Source organism: Fusarium musae, chromosome 9 (assembly GCF_019915245.1).
Source record: "Fusarium musae strain F31 chromosome 9, whole genome shotgun sequence".
NCBI lineage: Eukaryota > Fungi > Ascomycota > Sordariomycetes > Hypocreales > Nectriaceae > Fusarium > Fusarium musae.
Window position 1 is genome coordinate 448,310 of NC_058395.1, and position 18,617 is coordinate 466,926.

Here is an 18,617-nt window from a genome sequence, read left to right on the forward strand (position 1 = left end):
CGATCTCGATGTCATTTCCAACTGGCAGCATCTATGAATATTGAATCTCATTTTTAGACCAGTAGAACCTTTCAAGTTGAACCACGGCAATTGAGACGAAGCTTGATGGATCCGATGCAGGTACCGTACCAACAAATGCAAGGGAGATAAATAAGCACCAGGGCCAGAAAATAATGGCCATGGTTCCATGCTTGGCAATAAAAACAAACCAATATCAACAATAATCTCTCCATATCTCTTCCCGGTAATTATACAGTCCATTATACTCCGTGATATGTCACTCAGCGCCGCCTAACAACATTGGATGAAATTGGTCTACTCTAACCCAGACAGCTCCAGTCTAAAACGAACATCCGCTGTGGAGCTGTGGAGTTTCCAGTTAATTGACCCGTCGCAGATCACAGGGCCTCTCTCTACCAACTACCTACTGTATTCAGCACGACTTGTAGATTACTTTTTAGTTTTTTACTAACAGGTTAAAGTTTAAGTGTGAAACTGGCAGTCTAGACAGATTCGTTGGAATGGTGATGAGATGGAATGTAGATTCATTGTTGGATTGGTGCAGGGTCTAGGCTAACGGGAATGGAATAAGCTCCAGGGGAAAACTTAACTTCCAGGGGTCCAGAGAGTGGACTCAGGGGTGCATTGTCACTGAAGAGAGGTCGAGTGCAAGAGAGAGAGAGGCACAGCGATAAACAAAACAGACACACAGGATGAGATCTGAAAGTGTTTCTTTTGTCTTGTTTTTTCTTGGTTTAGAGACTTGTCTTGGTCATGCGCACTCCCCGTTGGGACGCAACCTCCCGAGTTGGCGATAGTGTCGGAGGCACGTAGAGTGAGGTAAGGTAAGGTAACGTTCAGCCCCTTGAGGCATGGCATGTTGAAACCATTCCTCCCCCAGAATCTCGACTCGTCTCTCTTTCCCAGTTCATTTATTCTCGACCATAGCAGAGTCTAAAAACATAAGCAAATTCAGCTGCAATATGAGTCTCGGGCTCTAAGGCTGATTGATTGGCTCCACGCTCCCTGTCTTAGCTTCCTGTCTTCCCCCCTTAGCTTAGCCTTGTCCCCTCGCCCATTTTGTCCGTCTTTTCGCTTCTCCTCGTCAACCAACTTCTATTTGCGCGACCACCAAATTATTACCCAACCCAACCGCCCTATCCTTGACGGTTGTTGATCTCTCTCTCTCCCTTTGTTATTTTCTTGCATCTGGCTGGCTTCTTTTCCTTCCTTTCTCCCTTCCCACGCGACAAATAGGAAGATAAACCCACTTGGCTCGATCTAATATTCCTAGTACAGCCACCGCGATCCACCATCACCACTTCCACCGAACGAGCTAATATCCCCAGAGAGAGCAATCCTCCCTCGTCGTGACGGGTTTTTCTACTCATCCCTTATTCCAAGGGTGAGAAAGCCGCGCCACCCTTTGTCTGCGCGAGGCACTATCGTCGACCCGTGAGCCACAGCATCGCGAACCCGACTTGCCTCTCCCTTGACATCCACTTCTTTTTTTCGTGACTCGTCCTAGAGTCCGTCGCCCTAGCCATGGATTTTGACTCGGCTGATATCCCCCCTATCCCAACGCGCGCCCACAATCACCATGCTCACTCTCGACGACGCTCTCTCCAAGGCCCCTCCTCGTCAAAGCGCAATTCCGGTCTTCCCCCCGCCAGCCCGGAAGTCATCTCCAACCTCATCACCAGCCTGAGCGTCATCTCGAGGCCTGCGACGAATCACTTCGAGGCGTCGCCCACGAGCCTGTCACTACCCGCGAGTCCTGGGAACGGTAGCTTTGGTGTGGACTACGGAGCGTTTCATCAGCCTAGCCTCGACGACCTGAGACAAGACCCCGTGTCACTCGACGAACTCGCGGCGTTACCTCCTGTCATACGCACCTCGAAACCCCCCAGCGGTTATTCACCTCTGACAGCGACAAAAAGCCCTAGAAGTCCAAGAAGTCCAAGCCGCGAAGGTTCCGGTGGGCTGCGATCATTTATTCGAAATAGCACATCCCGGCCGTCGTCGAAAGGATCTTCAGCTGCGTCCAAGAACGATGATGCCCAGAGTATAGGGAACCTTTCGATCGAACGTCGCGGTGCCTCGACCCCCGAACTGAACCACAAACAATCACACGACAGCTGGGGTAGGAAAACATCAACGAGGAGTCAAAAGGGCCTCATGTACATGAGTTCCAAGGAGCGTCTGCGGGAGAAGGAAGCCGAGAGGAAGCGGGTTTCGGGCGGAGTCTCGGCTTCATCTTCTGGTGCTCTTCCTGGCGAGAGTGTTCACAGCGGTGGGCGCAGTGATCCATTCTTTGCTGAGACTGCGATCCGTGAAGAGTCACATTACGAGCTGCCAATCGAACGCCCGATGAATTCACCTTGCGCTATCCCGGCGCGGAATTCGAGTCTTGCAAAGACGGGCCCGCAGAAGAGATCGAGCGCGAGGAGGTCAAGACGGGAGGATGGTACGACGAATGATGTGATTCCAGAAGGCGAGGAACACAGAACTCGGGATCGGGAGTCAAGCCGAAGGAAACAGAGTCATTCTGGCCATGTTCAATCAAGATCATCCACCCGATCGCCAGTTTATGGCCTCAAGGACGCATCTCCGTCAAAGAGCACCAGCGTAGCGGGCAGAAGTTTCCTCGATGTTAATGACGGCTTCAGCGACGAAGAAGATGAGGGCGCTCCATTTCCTGCCGTGGCTCAAGGTCGAAAGCGGGATCAGAGCAATGACCGCAATGATCGGAGAAGATCTGGTCGACAGAGCCCGGCACCAAATGAGGCCGTCAAAGTCAAGCGCAGCAGTTCCCGCCTGAAGCGTTTGTCTGCACCACTGAATCACAAAATCGACGAACGAGCCCGCGATTCACCCAGTCCCCAACCAGTGCAGAACCATGCACCTGCTGGTTACGAGCGTCCTCAATCCGCCGACTCAGTCGACGATGCCGTCGAGTCTTATTTGTGCTCTCCACGTTTATCGCAGAAGATTCGACATCCTCAAACGGGTCGTGTCATATCCTTCTCAGAAGTCGGTGACTCGGAAGGTTCTGCGGTTTTTTGCTGCGTTGGAATGGGATTGACGAGATACATCACCGCCTTTTATGATGAGCTGGCACTGACATTAAAGCTGCGGCTTATTACCCCAGATCGACCGGGTGTTGGCGATAGCGAGCCTTATTCTGATGGCACTGCTACGCCGCTGAGTTGGCCAGGTAAATTGATGTTTCTTCAATTGAGAAGGGCGCGCTAATTGTTGTAGATGATGTTTATGCTATTTGCCAGACCCTCAAGATCACCAAGTTCTCTATTCTCGCTCACTCCGCCGGCGCCATTTACGCACTTGCTACAGCTCTTCGAATGCCTCAACACATCCGCGGTCGAATACACCTCCTCGCGCCCTGGATCCCTCCCTCCCAAATGAACGTCTTCGGTACCTCACAAACCCTCCCTCCAACCAACGCTATCCCTACCTCGCAACGAATCCTCAGAGCACTCCCGACACCTATCCTCAAGGCTGCAAATAGTAGCTTTATGACCGCCACGAGTAGCTCAATCACCAGTTCATTACCCAAAACACCACGACGAGGCAAGCGAAGGAATAATGGCGGTCGAGACAGCACAGCTAGTTCGCGTAACGTCACCCCGAGCTTGGATAAAGAGAACGTGTATAACAAATCACCCGGTCACGGTGACACAGAATTGGAACCTCCCAATGCTTCCGAGAACATGGACAGAATGAGCATTCCACAAGGCACAAGAGGCGATTCAGATATCATCGCAGCCGCGGCGGACGCCATGGCAGATAAGGAACGCCAAATGACCTACGATCTCCGATTAACCCACGCCATCTGGGAACTCGCCACAACAGGCGCAAACCCCGCCGTCGACCTCCTCGTCTGCCTCGAGCGCCGTCACACAATCGGCTTCCGCTACGTCGACATCACAAGACCCGTCGTCATCCACCACGGCAGCAGAGATACCCGCGTCCCCGTCGATAACGTGAAATGGCTCGGTAAAACGATGCGGCGCTGCGAAGTTCGTGTTCTCGAGGGTGAAGGGCACGGTCTCATGGCTAGCGCGAGTGTCATGGGCTCTGTGCTCATGGAGATGAGTAAAGAATGGGAGGATTGGATGAAGGTCACTGGTGCAGATGGGAGGAAAGATCGTGAGAGGGGACGACGAGGGACACTCGTGCGATAAGAGTAATATTTCGACATACTTGTCTTGATACCCCAGAGACGGGCTTCATGCTTGGTTTGGTTGAGGGACCAAGGTTGAAGTATGATATCTCGTTTGTTTCTTTATATAACATTAATCTCGAGGACTGCCATGTCCCATGTAATGTCTTTTACATATCAACGCTTAATGATAGCTAGCTTCTCTCAATGATACCTTTGACGCTTCTACTTTAAATAAAATTATCCCTCCGCGAGCATCCTCGTCCAATCAAACTTCCGCCATCCCTTCTTGAAGCCCTCCACTCTAGGATCGCCCCTCATCCAGCGCCCCTGCTTCTTCATAACATGCGGCTCCGCATCAACAATGCCCCCCAAGACTTCACGCGCGAAAAGATCGCCCTTCGGCCAACGACCCGCATCTTCAATAATATGGCCCAATCCGCCATCTAGCGTAAACCACACGTGAAAATACGGCATCTCCTTCGCGATAGAGCGTCTAAATGCGGAACGGCCCATGCCGTCGCGCGCTTTTGCGCCTGTGTCGATGATCTTGCGATGCTGACTCCACTCCTCGTCGGATGACAGGAACGCCTCTTTGAAGTACGCGGGTGCCGTGGCGCCTTCTTCGTAGGGGATCGGGACGGCGACCATGGCTGCGTGCATGCGGCGATGGGGCTGCGCTGCGTTTTCGTAGAATACGACCTCGCGACCCTGTTCGTGATACATTCGTGTCAAGCTCTTCATAAAGTTTCGTATCTCCTCCCACTCGTCGTCGTCGCACTCTAGGAGATTCGCGCGGTGTGCGAGGGGGACGATGACGGCGCCGCCGGGGGAGATCTCTGGTTCGGTCGCGAGGGTGAGAAAGGCGCGTGTTCCGAGGGCGATGACGGGTGCGAGGGGCGGTTGGTTCTTGTCTTCGTGGTGGCACAGGGGACAATTGTCGAGAGCGCGGGACATTTTCTGAAACTCGGATACGGCCATGTTTTTGAGGTTGATGTCGGATTTGTGCAGGCGCTTGGCGAGCTTCTCGGCGTTTTCGTCCATGTAGTCCAGATCGTTATCGAACTTGCCGTCCTTTGCGATGCGTTCTGCTAGACGGAGACCCTCACCGCCAGCTTGGTTCTTTGTACGACGTTCCTCGCGGACCATGTCGTCGATTGTCATTTCTGTGTTCTCCTCGACGTTTCCGCGCTCGCGACCGCGTTTGTTGGTGATGGCTTTGGCTTCGTTGCGTGTACCGGCGAGCTGCCGATTGTCCATTACGCTGAGAACGACGGCTTCGGGGTTGGATTGGGCTGTGGCAAACATTGCTGCTGCTTTGTTGTATTCTTCTTCGAGCTGTGCGGCATTCGGGGCACGGCGGAGTTTCGCTTTCATCATTTGGGCACGGAGACGGTTAAGTGCGCTTTGGTCCATCACGGGAGTTGATTGAGGACGCGTGTCTGGAATAATTGTTCCTTGTTCAGGCTCGGGAGGTGGTGAGTCTTTGCGCTGGTTCTTGATCCTCTCGTGGTAGAGGTCCCCTGTTGGCTTGTCGTGGCCCTTGTAGTCTTTCCCGTAGATTTTGCGTCGCTCCATCTCTTCCTTCTCTTCCCGCGCGTCGTCGAAATATCGCAGGTCGCCAAACCGTTCCATCGCGACATCTTCAATGGGACGACCGCTTTCTTCAGCTGCCGTGTATACAGCTCTGAGCTTGGTCATTCGCCATGAAGAGCCAGCGTCGCCAAAGGTGTAATTTACAGTTGGTTCGGATGGAATGTCAAGGTCATCGATGGACTTGCCTTCGTTGATGTCGTTGATGTGAGTGTTGATCTCGCGCTTGGACACGACACGCTTTGGCTCGGGTTTCGGAGGTGGTGACTTGTTCTTGTCGGGTCGGTGGATATAGTCGACCTCGATGGAGGAGGGAGCTGTCATCCAAGAGTCTCGCTGGAGGGATTTCGATCGGACGACTGGGTCTTGGCTGGCCGGCTTCTCTTCGTCGGGAATGGGGAGATCATCTTTGGGGTCTGTTGTCTTACGATGCCGGTCGTCGCCGTGCCGTCGCGATCGGTGGCCATCTTCGTCGTCGCGCGAATGGCGTGAGCGCTTACTTCGGTGACCATCGTCTTCGTCGTCGTGTCTCCGACGGTGGCGATGTCTATGTCCGTCTCTGTCTCCGTCTCTGTCTCTTTCGCGTTCCGAGTCGTGTCGGTGATGTCTGTGTTTGCGATGTCGCTTTTCGTCGTGGTCGCGTTCTGCGCGCTCCCTCTCGGCCTTCTCAGCGGCCAGCGACTTTTCAAACTCGTCTAGGCCGTCCATTTGAAAAGTATGGGGTCGTAGATACAGCACAATTGAAGTGTTGATGGAAAAGTATTGGTTGCATGGACTGAGCCGTTACGTCAGGAGCGAAAAGCTGATCCGGTTCAAAGTGGGGCCATCACGGAGCTTTAGTTATGACGAAAAGCTTCACACTCAGACACCCTAGAGCGCCTTGGACCAGAAGACTTTATTCATACCCTCTGCTTGCAACTTAACTTTATCAGTACTATCACAGCATAAATGTGGGAATTAGTCTTATTTTTTGTTTGCTTTTTCTTCTTGGCTTTTCCTTGGAGATGCGGATTGCTCTATTATACGATGGCATTCCGAGGACATGCTGAACATGACCCTGAGAACTAACGGTTTCTCTAAATACAGCCAGGCGGTATCACGAGTGGGAATACAAAATAAGGTAGTCAGCAAGATATCTAAGGTGAATAAAAAGAAAACACAAAGGTATGAACCAAATACACTAATTAGGTATGCACAGAACTATGGCTAAACAAAATACTTACCCCATCACCTTACTGACGTGGGTATCTTTTGAGCCTGCCATGATTTGTAGTGATCATCCAACGTCTCGTTCAGAGGCCGGTACACGATCCCAAGTTCCTTGATCCCACGCTCATTGCCAACCTCAAACCTCACCCCGAGATTCGCCCGCATCCACTTCTGCGTCAGTCCAAACAAAGGCCCAACGATCCGAATCAATAAATTCGGCAGCGTGTGACGCGGAAGAACCCAGCGGCGCTTCGCTTGAGGCCGTATATGCTTCGAGATATCCACAAATCTCACCATCTCTTTATCACAGATGATGTATCGCCCCTGCGCAGACTCCGTCTCTGCTGCCCTGATATGCGCCGTAGCTACCTCCCTCACATCAACGGTGCAGAAACTCAGATCGGGAACGCCGAACCAAAGCTGTCCGCTGAATAGCTCGTCAAGCAAGAAGAGACTTCCGGAATCTGATCCTGCTGTGAGGGAGGGGCCGAGAACTAGGCCTGGGCAGATGACTACCATGTCCCAGCGTGATTGGGCCTTTTGGATTTTCCAGGCTTCTTTCTCGGCGACGACTTTGGAATAGTGATATGGATTGTGAGTAACGGAGCTTGATTCGTTGAAGTAGCTCTCAGCCAAGATGTTGTCCTTCATGCTCTTCACATCAATGTAGTCTCCAAAAATAGCACCGACTGGGGTATGTTAATGACTGTATGTCTGTAGAGATTGAGTTCTTACTAGTAGATGTCAAAACCACCCGTTTGACAGTTTCGGTGCTGTTCACGCTGTTCAAAACATTACGCGTTCCTTGCAACGCGGGATCCACCATGTCCTTCTGTCCATCTTTGATCTTCTCGGCCATCAAAAACGGAGACGCAACATGATGAACCACCGAGCAGTCTTTTATAGCAGGTTCAAATGAACCCGGCTTGAGAAGATCTGCTTCAAAGAGGTCAAGCTTCCCGGGGTGTTTCTCTTGCAAGTCTCGTAGTGGCTGGACTTTTCGCGTGTTGGTCAAGTCGCGTACAGTAGTGTGCACGTTATATCCGGCTTGCAGGAGCTGATTGACGAGATGGATGGCGATAAAGCCACTGCCGCCGGTGACCATGTGGGTATCTGATGCCATGGTATTTAGCTATGCGCTGAGAATTCTGAAGAAATGTGTATTATTTCCTTCTCTGTTTGATGTGGATCGGTGAAGCCTCATAAGGAGTTCTGAACCTGGGGGTTTTCGGCTTCCGCGGGCGTCGGTGGATACGACGGCATTCTTATCCTGAATTTAGGTGGTATCGATGAACTGGACCAAGCACTATAAAGAGTCTACCCCGCAACTTTAAGGTAGATCTGATGGTGATCTGAATGGAATAACCATTAAGAGCGGTGCCCGCGGGCCGAAAGATAGTCTTTCCTCAGGCTCTAGTTAAGGAGAATGGTTCGTTCCGTTAGCCTCAGATTCTTGCAGCTGTTTTAACATAATGGCAAGCTCTCGGTGATAGCAACTGACGCCAAAGGCTTCCTCATAGGTACCGAATGCTCATAAATAATGTTCTGTAAGATGTATCAGTGAGGTACTGTTGCGAAAATCAACTACCTTTGATGCGTTTCATGAGTGTTGCAACCAACCTTTGCCCAATGACAGCTCGAATATCTCAGTAGCATGACCTACAGCCTCACTAAACTCCATCAAGTAATCCGACCTTATCACCCCATATCTCCCTCCAAGACCGCCAAGTTTCCAATCGCATCCTCTTCAATTCAATTGCTTATCCTCTTCACATGTCCAGCGAGTAAAAGTCAAGAATCGACCCGCATCTCCAGTTCGCCCCCCCGAGCTATCTCTCTTTAAGGGTTGATCCCGCAAGGATAATGCTCCAATCATCCCCGCAGACCTCGGCCTACTCCGTATGGGGTGAAGGCACAAAAAAAAAGTAGTTACACAAGGGACGAACCAGATAAAAAACCTCGGCTGCGGTATTTTTCTAGTTTATCCTTTTTAACCAGGTTCTCTCAAAAGTATCATTTCTCATTTTGGCTGTGAGCACGCGACATCAGCTGAGATGGCTGCTATTCCCGATCCCGAAAAGGAGTCTAAATCCGAAGCGCCTCAGCTCACCACCGAGGATCAGCTTGGAGTTCGGACTGTCTATGGCGACGAAACGCACAGAAGGCTCAAGGGCCGGCACATCCAACTTATTGGGATTGGAGGGACAATCGGCACTGTTCTTTTTGTATGTTCTTCAGCTCTACGACTGCACCTTTATCAAACAATGGATCCATGGCTAATATTCTCAGGTCCAAATCGGCAAAGGCCTAATGCAAGGCGGTCCAGGAAGTCTCTTCATCGCCTTTTCCTTCTGGTGTCTAATCGTCCTCACTATCACAATGTGCATCGCCGAAATGGTCTCTTACACGCCAATCTCGTCTCCGTTCGTCCGATTTGCCGGTATCTACGTCGACGAAGCTCTCGGTTTTGCTTCCGGCTGGAATTTCTTCATCTTCGAAGCTGCGCTTGTACCCTTCGAAGTCACAGCTTGTCATTTCATTCTTCAATTCTGGACCGATGCGATTCCTGTGGGCGCTACTATCGCTGTGATTATCGTGCTGTATGCACTCATCAATCTCATGGCGATTCAGTATTTTGGCGAGACTGAGTTTTGGGCTGCTATTGGAAAAGTCATTTTGATCGTTGGCCTCATCTTCTTTACGTTCATCGTCATGGTTGGTGGGAATCCGCAGAAGGACGCGTTCGGATTTACCTACTGGAAGAGCCCTGGCGCTTTTGCGGAACTTTACTACGACGGCGCCTTGGGTAAATTCGTAGGCTTTCTGGCTTGTCTCATCCAAGCTGCCTTTTCGATCGCTGGTCCCGATTACGTCGCCATGGCAGCTGGAGAAGCCGGAAACCCTCGCAAGATTCTGCCCCGGGCTTTCAAGACGGTCTTTTACCGGCTGACCTTCTTCTTCGTGCTTGGATCCCTCTGTGTCGGCATTCTAGTGCCTTACGACGACCCAAACATGATTGATGCGTTCAGGGATGGCAAGTCAGGAGCTGCTGCTTCGCCATACGTTATCGCCATGGACCGTCTTGGGATCCGGGTTCTGCCGCATATCGTCAACGCCATGATTCTGGTGTCGGCGTTTTCCGCCGGCAACTCCTACGTGTTTTGTGCGACGAGATCTTTGTATGGCCTTGCGCTTGAAGGGAAAGCACCGAGGTTTTTGAAAATCTGTACTAGGACTGGTGTTCCCATTTACTGCGTCCTTGTGGTGCTGCTCATCGCTCTGCTCTCTTTCCTCCAACTGTCGAATAGCTCAGCTGTTGTTCTGAGTTGGTTTGTGTCCTTGGTCACAGCCTCTCAGCTGATCAACTTCTCCGTCATCTGTCTTACGTACCTTTGTTTCTATCGTGCAACAAAGGTGCAGGGATTCGACCGCTCTACACTTCCTTATCGCGCGTGGTTCATGCCATATGCTGCGTACGTCGGACTAGTTGCGACTTTTATCATGGTATTCGTTGGAGGCTATACTGTTTTTCTGCCAGGAATGTGGGATATTCCTAGCTTCTTGTTCTCGTAAGTATCTTTGCTGAACTGACAATTACACAACTGACCGCCACAGATACACTTCGGTTGGATTGTTCCCAGTGTTTTATGTCGGATGGAAGATTGCCCATAAAACAAGGATTATCAAGCCAAACGAGATTAATCTCCGACATAACTTGGCTCCGATTGAAGAGTATGAGAGAAATTATGTGGCTAAACCACCAGCGTACGTACAACTGCCTCCTGAAATAATGACGAAATGCTAATCAACTCACAGAAACTGGTTCGAGAAGGGTTTGCACTTTTTGTTCGGTTGAGAGTACGATGCAGTAAGAAAATTTGCAAATCTGAAGAGTAGGAAGCAAGGAAATGGAGTTAAGATATCAACATGGGTTGGCAACATGACGGAGCGTTTCTATACATCTACTGGCGAAAATACTAGACGGCATCTGGGGCGGTTAGATAAAAGGGCAACTAGCATACGACGATACCCAAGTTTAATCGCAAAGCTATCATTTCTTAGAAACCCACATTAGGAAACAAAAAATCTCTTAGAATACCTGAGTTAATCCTTCCGTCTCGTAAGAATCTATTTCTCAACATATGGTGCCAAGGTCTCAGCAGATCGCCTCAAAAGTTCAGTGTAATAAGTCTCAGATAACAATCCCGATCCATGATCGATAATGAACTGCAGCTGGTCAGGCGTAACATCCACCTCTCCCGTCTCCAACTGAGCCTTGCCATAGCCCCCAACAGGCGTTCGATCAATAGCTGGCATAAACTCAACGGCCAACCCACCATCATACCCAGCTTGAGCGAGCGCTTTCATGATTTTTGGCCAGTCGAAAGATCCATCTCCTGGCGCAAGCCGGTTATTATCGCCCACATGAAAATCAACGATGCGGGATTTGCAGGCGTGGATAGCTGCGATAAGATCCCTTTCCTCGAGTGCAAGGTGGAATGGATCAAAGGCGATACCGACGCCGTATCCAACTTCATCCGCGAGGGCGAGAGCTTGGTTTGAGCGATTTAGAAAGTACGTCTCGAATCTGTTCAACGGTTCAAGACCAATCTTGATACCCTTCTGCTGCGCAAAAGCAGCAACTTCACGAAGACCTTCTACAGCCCACTGCCACTCATTCTCTGGTGTAGACGAAGGTAAAATAGTGCCAACTGTTCCAGGAACAACTGTAGTGATTTGGCCGCCGAGCTCAGCGGACATATTGACAACTTGCTTGATGTATTCGATGGTATCTCGTCGTTGTTGAGGGTCAGAGGCGAGGAGGGTTCGTTTGCCGTGCATGACTGTGACGGTTCCCCAGCATTTTATGTCGTATTTTTGAAGAAGATGGCGGGTTGAAACAATGGGGAATTGATCGGGTTCGCCGGCGAGCTCAATACTGGTGTAACCGAGACGGACGAGCCTCTGGAGGGTCTGCTCAAGAGGCTCGGGACGCATCCAGGTATGAGAAGAGAGGTGCATCTTGAAATGAGTATTAGGGCAATTATTTGAAGGCTATTAATGTCTGAGAGTTAATTGAAATTCCAAAGATATGCTGTTTCTTTTTATCTTTACTTGATGTCAGCTTTATGCTGGCTCTTCAATGGATGTCAGTGAGCGGGTGGTTGTCTTCCGTTAATGTGGAACATGATGACTAGTGACGGAGCATCAGCTTCCGCCTTATTAATTGAATTGGTGAGACTACGGAGCTTGCATTACGAACGAGCCATGCAAGTGGATGACAACGAAAGTCGTAAGAGCTTATCCAAAAGGGACATAATATTCCGCTTCGAAATCTTTTAAGTCAACGTCAGTTTGGACCAAGTATATATATTCAGATCATGTCGAATAATGAGAACAAAACAACTCATGAGACTTCGACCAGCTCCCTGCTTCTACACTAAGCTCTCAAGACCTGACTACAAAACTATCAAACATCATGGCTATTCCCTGGAACGACGACTCAGTCTTTGAGTCCTACAACATCATTGAAGAGACGTGAGTACCAGATGACGAACCGATCTGATCAAAAGCTTACATCGCCAAGATTCAAGACTGTCTCATCTCATGATATCAAAACAGCCATTCTGATCCCCAAGAATCTCAAGCCAGGTCGCCACCCAATCATCTATCACATTCACGGCGGTTTTCTAGTCATGGGGAGTGGCTTGTTTGCCCCTTTCTTCCCAAAGTGGGTTGACAAGCTTGCGCTTCAAAACTCCGCCATCATCGTCTCCCCGGACTATAGACTCTTGCCTTCTGCGAATGGTCTGGATGACGTTCTGGAGGATGTCGAAGATGGCTGGCAGTGGACTAAGAACAAGTTACCGGGTATCTTGAGAGAGAAGGCCCCTGGTCACTCTATTGACTTTTCACGTGTCCTGCTTGCTGGCGGATCAGCGGGGTAAGGCATCTCACAAAAGTCATCAAGGCTTGATTCTAACGCTCTTGTTAGTGGATACTGCTCTACTCAGCTTGCGCTCTCTCATCCTGGCGACTTTAACTCTCTTGCTGTCGTATATCCTCTGCTAGACACCAAAGACAGACTGTACCTCCAAGGTGCACTCCCCAACGAACCTACAGTGTTGCGTATGCCGCTAGAAGAAATCCCATCCATGGAAGATACTCTAGCTTGGATCGAGAAGATGCGTAAAGATCCCGAATCAAGGGCTGGTTTCGAGAGGACTCCCTTCGCAGTCGCAGCTTGCCAGCGGGGTATTTTCTCATCTCACATGCTCGACAACAAGAGTCTCGACAAGACAGGCTTCCACCCTCTCGAGAGGGTTGAAGCTGGTGCGAAGTTGCCCAAGAATATGTAAGCCACCTCGAACTATATAAAAATGACGAGAAAACTGACCAAACGTAGGTGGATCATGCATGGGGACGATGACTCGACGGTACCCATCCGCGGCTCTCAAAAGTTTGTTGATATGGTGGCTGAGAAACTACCAGAGACTGTTGTGCGGTACGATCCCGTTGCTGGCGAGGATCATGGCTTTGAATTTGACGAGAAGAGATGGGAGTCTTTCGCTGATGAGGCACTTGCCTTTGTGAGAGATGCTTGGTTAGCTTAGAACGTTAGTCTACATCATCATAGCTCACCCACGGCATACTGGGTAAAGTCAGTCAATTCCAGTAATGGCCGAGATCCAAGAGACAGTTTGAAGATATCATACTTCGCCACCTCATTTATGAAATCGTTATCACAACAGCAGGTCCTTTCGCTCCGATCAAATGCAGACATCCTTGGTTCGAGGTACAAGTATCTTGGGTAACAGAACACTGCAGATTCTACCAACCCCCCTCCGAACACAAAGAGGTTATCGTTTCTGGCCCCGCGACCACGATATCAGCCTATCATACCAAGCCTCTTGGGTAACATCCACCACTGCAACTATTGCGATATCCAATAAATCCCCCCGCCTGATGTCCTGTGCCCCATGGCCCCCATGGCCCCCAACTCATATTGTCTCAACTCCCAAGAAGGCCAAGCCAGCGGCAAAAAAAATAATAAACCGTTATCATTCTAGCCACAACAAAAACGCCGTGCTACATCTCGCATCTCAAAAAGTTCCCTGACGCCGGAGTTTTACTGGATAGACTTAATTTTTGGGGTTACAACTAGAGTGGGCAGCCGGCAGATCTGATAAGGCTATTGTACAACTGATCACCAGGCCAATGAGAAGCTCTCGTGATGCCACTTGCCGAGTCACGATGTCGGACGATAGGGATCTAGTGACTCTCGGGGGCGGGACCCCTCACACGGTAGACGGGAAAAGAAGTGGACTCGTCTCCGCAAGTGGAGATCTCCGACGCCGATCGACCTAGCACCAACACGGACTGCTCACACGTCATTCGAGTGCGTGGCTTGAGGGGAACCAAGCATTGGCTCGTCTCGAAACTTGGCATGGTCATTCCTCTCTTTTCCCCATGCATCTATATCGATATTTATATTCGCTTTTTGATATTGCTGAGACCTTTTGAAGCATATAAAGCCCTTTGTGAATACCCTGCTTTTCTGTCGTGAGGATAACGCCGCTTTGTCTTCTTATCTACTAGTGCTGTGCTGTGCCGCGTGCCCAAGCGAGCTTCACCTCTTTTTTCCCGCCCGTCTCTCACGCGAGAATTTCCAAACGGTCATCCCTTTTGACCATGAGATTCCAATCCCCTCTTACCGCAGTGGTTTCGGCCCTGTGGCTCCTCTGCCCATCAGTCCTAGCCCAAGAACCCGCGGATGCATCGGGTTCTTTATCCCTCAACACCGACAAGCCATTGTGGACATTTGAGTACGAGACTTCAACCCCCAACCTCGCCAACTGGGTCGGTCTCTACTACAGCGCCGGCGGCGGGCCAGTAGACCAGAAGAAGGGCTCGTCCAACTCCATCAAATGGAAGTGGGCGCCTCATGACAAGGGCGATGTGCAGCTTGACTTTGGGAGCCTTGAGCCTGGAAACTACACTGCTTTCTTCCTGGCGAATGGCGGTTATACGTGGCTTGCCCCACCGCTTCAGATCATCAAGGGTCGTGAGCTTGACGGTGATGTGAAGTTTATTGTTTCTGATATTTCTCTGCCCAATGCTCGTGTTGGTGATGGTTACTCGCATAGCATCAGAGGTCTTGTCCGCGGTGGAGGCGGCACCATGAAATTCTCCAGCGAGGGCTCTAATGTTGACTGGATCAAGATCAGCGCTGATGGTGTTATCTCTGGAACGCCTACATCAAGCGCTGACAAAGCCGTTTTCACCGTTCGCGCCACCGGAAGGGATTCCGCCTCTTCCGGCGTCTTCACCATCAATGTCTCTGGCTCTGGCAAGGCTTTTCTAAGTCAGCTCAAGGTCATGACTCTCAACATGTGGAACGGCGGTACTATGGTTACCAGCTACCACGACAAGCAGGTCAATTTTCTTGCCTCGTCCGGCGCAGACGTTGTTGGTATCCAGGAAGACCAGCAGGGCCGCCATGTTTCTCGTCTCGCCGATGCTCTGGGCTGGTATCACTGGTCCAGCGGCGGCGATGTCGGTGTTCTTAGCAAGTATCCCATTGTCGAGGACTACGGTGTCATCAGTGGTCCTGCTCGCTCCGGTGGTGTCAAGATTGCCCTTGATGGCAAGAACCAGCAGATCAACTTCTTCGTTGCTCATCTGGGTTATACTCCCTATGGACCTTACGACACATGCTATGATCATCTACCTGTCGATAAGATCATTCAGCGAGAAGCTCAGTCCGGTCGCACTCCTCAAATGAAGGCTACCCTTGAGGGAATGAAGAGCCAGCTTGACAATGCCGACGATATCCCTGTATTCTTCGTCGGCGACTTCAACGCCCCTTCTCATCTCGACTATGTCGATGGTCTGAAGGAGAAGAACTGTGGATACACCGACATCCAATGGCCTACCTCCGTTCTCCCCAAAGAGGAGGGCCTCATCGACTCATTCCGCGTGGCTCATCCAGACCCCGTCAAGGAGCAGGGCATCACCTGGTCGCCCATCTACATCTGGAACGGTGGCTACGGAAAACCCGAGCCTCTTGACCGAATTGACTTTATTCTTCACAAGGGTAAGGGCCTCAAGGTCACTGACTCTCATACCGTGGTCGTTGGCGAGCCTAAGCCTGAGCCTAACCATAAGGAGAATGAGTGGTTCTCTGACCACGCGGCTGTCTTGACGACTTATGAGCTTTAGGTCTGGAACCAAGCTATGAAATCAACTTCGGTGTTACGGCCTATTTAAACGACTTGATGATAAACAAGAATGAATAAAAATTTCTTCAACAGAATGCATTGAACAGAGGTCCCTTGACGGCGAATCAATGTGAGATGAGATGATGTTTCTGTACCCCAGCTCAAAGGAAATGTCGCGTCGGGCCCCAAGTTGAAGAACATTTTATCGCAAATGTGATAAGAAAATAACATATTAATGACCTAACAAACATCTTGGTTTCAATTGGAAGTTGAGTCGCGCCCACGATTCCCTCGACAGCAGGAGTTGCTGCTGTCACGTGATCAATTTCTATAAATATACTAGACTCGGCAATTAATTAACCATGTGAAATTCCCCATCCAATTCCCATCTACAAACAATTACTTAATTGCCGTCTCAAAACCGGGGTCCTTTTGTTTTGCCCTTCTGCAACTAATCGCGTTTCAGGAATCTAGCGAAAGCGGGTGAAACAAACCCTCCGAAACCACAACATGTCCATTCTCCACAGATCAGATCATCAAGCGATTTTGTTTCCGCCAAGTGATCTATCTCTCCGCAAGAACCCATCGGCTGCCGTACTTGTCATCCACAGGCTTCCAATCCTCGTAGTATCCCTTCTCAGGGCCCTTGGAGAGGTTGTCATAGTCCCATATCGCGGGGTAGCGATAGAAGTAGACGTGGCGGAGACTGAGGGTTGATGATCTAGAGCCGGAGCCGAGGAACGCCCGCATCAGATTCCGGATTGCTTTTTCGGTGTAGATATCTTGGAAGGTGGTATGATCGTTCCATAGTTCGTCTCTGAGGGCGAGAGAGGTGAGATTTGGTGGCAAGAGATCGGCTAATGGTTGCCAATTGTCTGATGGTTTATGACCATGAAGAAAGGCGAGAGGAATTTCAAGATTTGTCAGGGACAGAAACTCTCGAAGATTGTCGATGCGGCCGCGAGTCAATAGCCATTCACGATCTGAGAAATCAATAAGGCCTCTTTGCATAATAGTCAAGTTGAGCGTCAATTTGGTCAAGGAATGGCGAACGTGCTCCAGTCCTCTTCTCAGCTCATCGACATCAAAGTCGCATTCAAAAGCGGGAAGATAACACGCGTAGAACATATTCTTGAGCTTGGGCGTCTGCGCAAGCATTGCCGTGATGTTATGGGTGTTTGACGAGCAGTGATCCAGATGAATCGTCGTGAGAAAGGTAGCCTGCGGTGCAGGTGACAGAGGGCCAGAACGGAGTCGTATCCGCTAATGCAATGTTCTCCCCTTTGTGATGGCTAGAGAAACTTTCGAGGGAGAGAGTTCTAGCGTTTGGAAGATAGAATGAAAGCGGATGGATTCCTCTTGGGAGTTGCTGGTAACCCAACCAGCCTCGGGGATTGGTGACTTGGAAGTGCGTGACATTCTGAAGAATGCTCGATTTGTTCTAAGGTGGAAGCGAGTTCTTGAACCAGCTCGAGGAGCCATTTGTGGCTGTATAGGAAGTATCCGAGGTCGATTGTAAGAGTCTGGACTTCGGTGCATGCCGCGATGATGAGCGATAAGATAAGATCAAAGTCGCGATCCGCAAACGCCCCATTCAGCTTCTCCGTTCCAGAAAAGCTCAATTCCTCAATCCCATCAACAATTAATTGCCGAGCATTCTCATTCTCCACCGGGTGAAAAGTCAAAGACTTCAATTTCCCAAACATCATTCTCAATCCGAAATCTCAAGCTCTTAACATAACTTCTCAGCGCAGGTCGACTCAAAATCGCAAAAAGAAATCCAACGCCCCAGGGTAGACGCCTTCTGCGTGCCGTGCGTATCTTCCCCAACCGTCTCAACTGCTTGGGCTCAGGTGGCGGGGAAGCAGGCGCTTCGACGTCGTGGGTTATGGTGCTGTCGCGGTAGAGAACTGAAACAGTTGCGGTGTGGAGATCTTTGCTTGTTTGACAAAGATGGAGTTGATCGCGAATGGATAACCGAGGGATGATCTCGAATCTCAAGATGTTGATTGTTTCAACGAAAGTGGCCATGTTCGCAGCGATGTGATGATAGTGAAAAAATGAGAGAACAGAGCAAAGATACAGCAGATCTCCTCGTATTTTAGATCTCATATATATACTCAAATTTACTGAAGCTATACGACTTTTGCTCTAGATTCGGTGACTTGCTCGTCTGGCTAGGGTCACTCCAGGGCCCATCGTGAAGAAAGAAAGTGTGGATCGTCAACGCTGAGACCCGTGCAGCCGTGCTCCCCGACGGTACAAGCCGAAACCAGACCGAGTCATTACAGAGTCGCAATCTCTCTCTGTATACGACTCTGCAAGTCAATTGATACAATGGATCTTCTCAGCAGACGTTATCTGATACAATTGATAAGCGAGTGATCTCCTCTTGAGTAGAAGAGCCTCGC

The 18,617-nt window shown here is 50.2% G+C and overlaps 8 protein-coding genes across 8 annotated transcripts; 4 read left to right on the forward strand and 4 right to left on the reverse strand.

Annotated features, from left to right (window-relative positions):
* Positions 1–1,545: 1,545 nt before the first annotated feature.
* J7337_011406 (uncharacterized protein) lies at positions 1,546–4,205 on the forward strand (the record flags this gene model as incomplete). Its single annotated transcript, XM_044828955.1, has 2 exons — positions 1,546–3,217; positions 3,265–4,205. The coding sequence occupies 2 exons, from the start codon at positions 1,546–1,548 to the stop codon at positions 4,203–4,205; spliced, it is 2,613 nt and encodes an 870-aa protein (XP_044675630.1).
* A 218-nt stretch (positions 4,206–4,423) lies between these two features.
* J7337_011407 (uncharacterized protein) lies at positions 4,424–6,484 on the reverse strand (the record flags this gene model as incomplete). The annotated part of the gene is made up of 1 exon (XM_044828956.1): positions 4,424–6,484. One exon carries the CDS (start codon positions 6,482–6,484, stop codon positions 4,424–4,426), a length of 2,061 nt encoding a protein of 686 aa, XP_044675631.1.
* A 519-nt stretch (positions 6,485–7,003) lies between these two features.
* On the reverse strand, positions 7,004–8,108 carry J7337_011408 (uncharacterized protein; the record flags this gene model as incomplete). Its single annotated transcript, XM_044828957.1, has 2 exons — positions 7,004–7,674; positions 7,721–8,108. The coding sequence occupies 2 exons, from the start codon at positions 8,106–8,108 to the stop codon at positions 7,004–7,006; spliced, it is 1,059 nt and encodes a 352-aa protein (XP_044675632.1).
* Positions 8,109–9,039: 931 nt separating this feature from the next.
* J7337_011409 (uncharacterized protein) lies at positions 9,040–10,841 on the forward strand (the record flags this gene model as incomplete). The annotated part of the gene is made up of 4 exons (XM_044828958.1): positions 9,040–9,210; positions 9,275–10,554; positions 10,601–10,750; positions 10,802–10,841. 4 exons carry the CDS (start codon positions 9,040–9,042, stop codon positions 10,839–10,841), a joined length of 1,641 nt encoding a protein of 546 aa, XP_044675633.1.
* A 272-nt stretch (positions 10,842–11,113) lies between these two features.
* J7337_011410 (uncharacterized protein) lies at positions 11,114–12,007 on the reverse strand (the record flags this gene model as incomplete). Its single annotated transcript, XM_044828959.1, has 1 exon — positions 11,114–12,007. The coding sequence occupies one exon, from the start codon at positions 12,005–12,007 to the stop codon at positions 11,114–11,116; it is 894 nt and encodes a 297-aa protein (XP_044675634.1).
* Positions 12,008–12,464: 457 nt separating this feature from the next.
* On the forward strand, positions 12,465–13,599 carry J7337_011411 (uncharacterized protein; the record flags this gene model as incomplete). The annotated part of the gene is made up of 4 exons (XM_044828960.1): positions 12,465–12,523; positions 12,573–12,929; positions 12,981–13,340; positions 13,392–13,599. 4 exons carry the CDS (start codon positions 12,465–12,467, stop codon positions 13,597–13,599), a joined length of 984 nt encoding a protein of 327 aa, XP_044675635.1.
* Positions 13,600–14,677: 1,078 nt separating this feature from the next.
* On the forward strand, positions 14,678–16,207 carry J7337_011412 (uncharacterized protein; the record flags this gene model as incomplete). Its single annotated transcript, XM_044828961.1, has 1 exon — positions 14,678–16,207. The coding sequence occupies one exon, from the start codon at positions 14,678–14,680 to the stop codon at positions 16,205–16,207; it is 1,530 nt and encodes a 509-aa protein (XP_044675636.1).
* A 563-nt stretch (positions 16,208–16,770) lies between these two features.
* Positions 16,771–17,364, reverse strand: J7337_011413 (uncharacterized protein; the record flags this gene model as incomplete). The annotated part of the gene is made up of 1 exon (XM_044828962.1): positions 16,771–17,364. The coding sequence occupies one exon, from the start codon at positions 17,362–17,364 to the stop codon at positions 16,771–16,773; it is 594 nt and encodes a 197-aa protein (XP_044675637.1).
* Between the last annotated feature and the right edge of the window lie 1,253 nt (positions 17,365–18,617).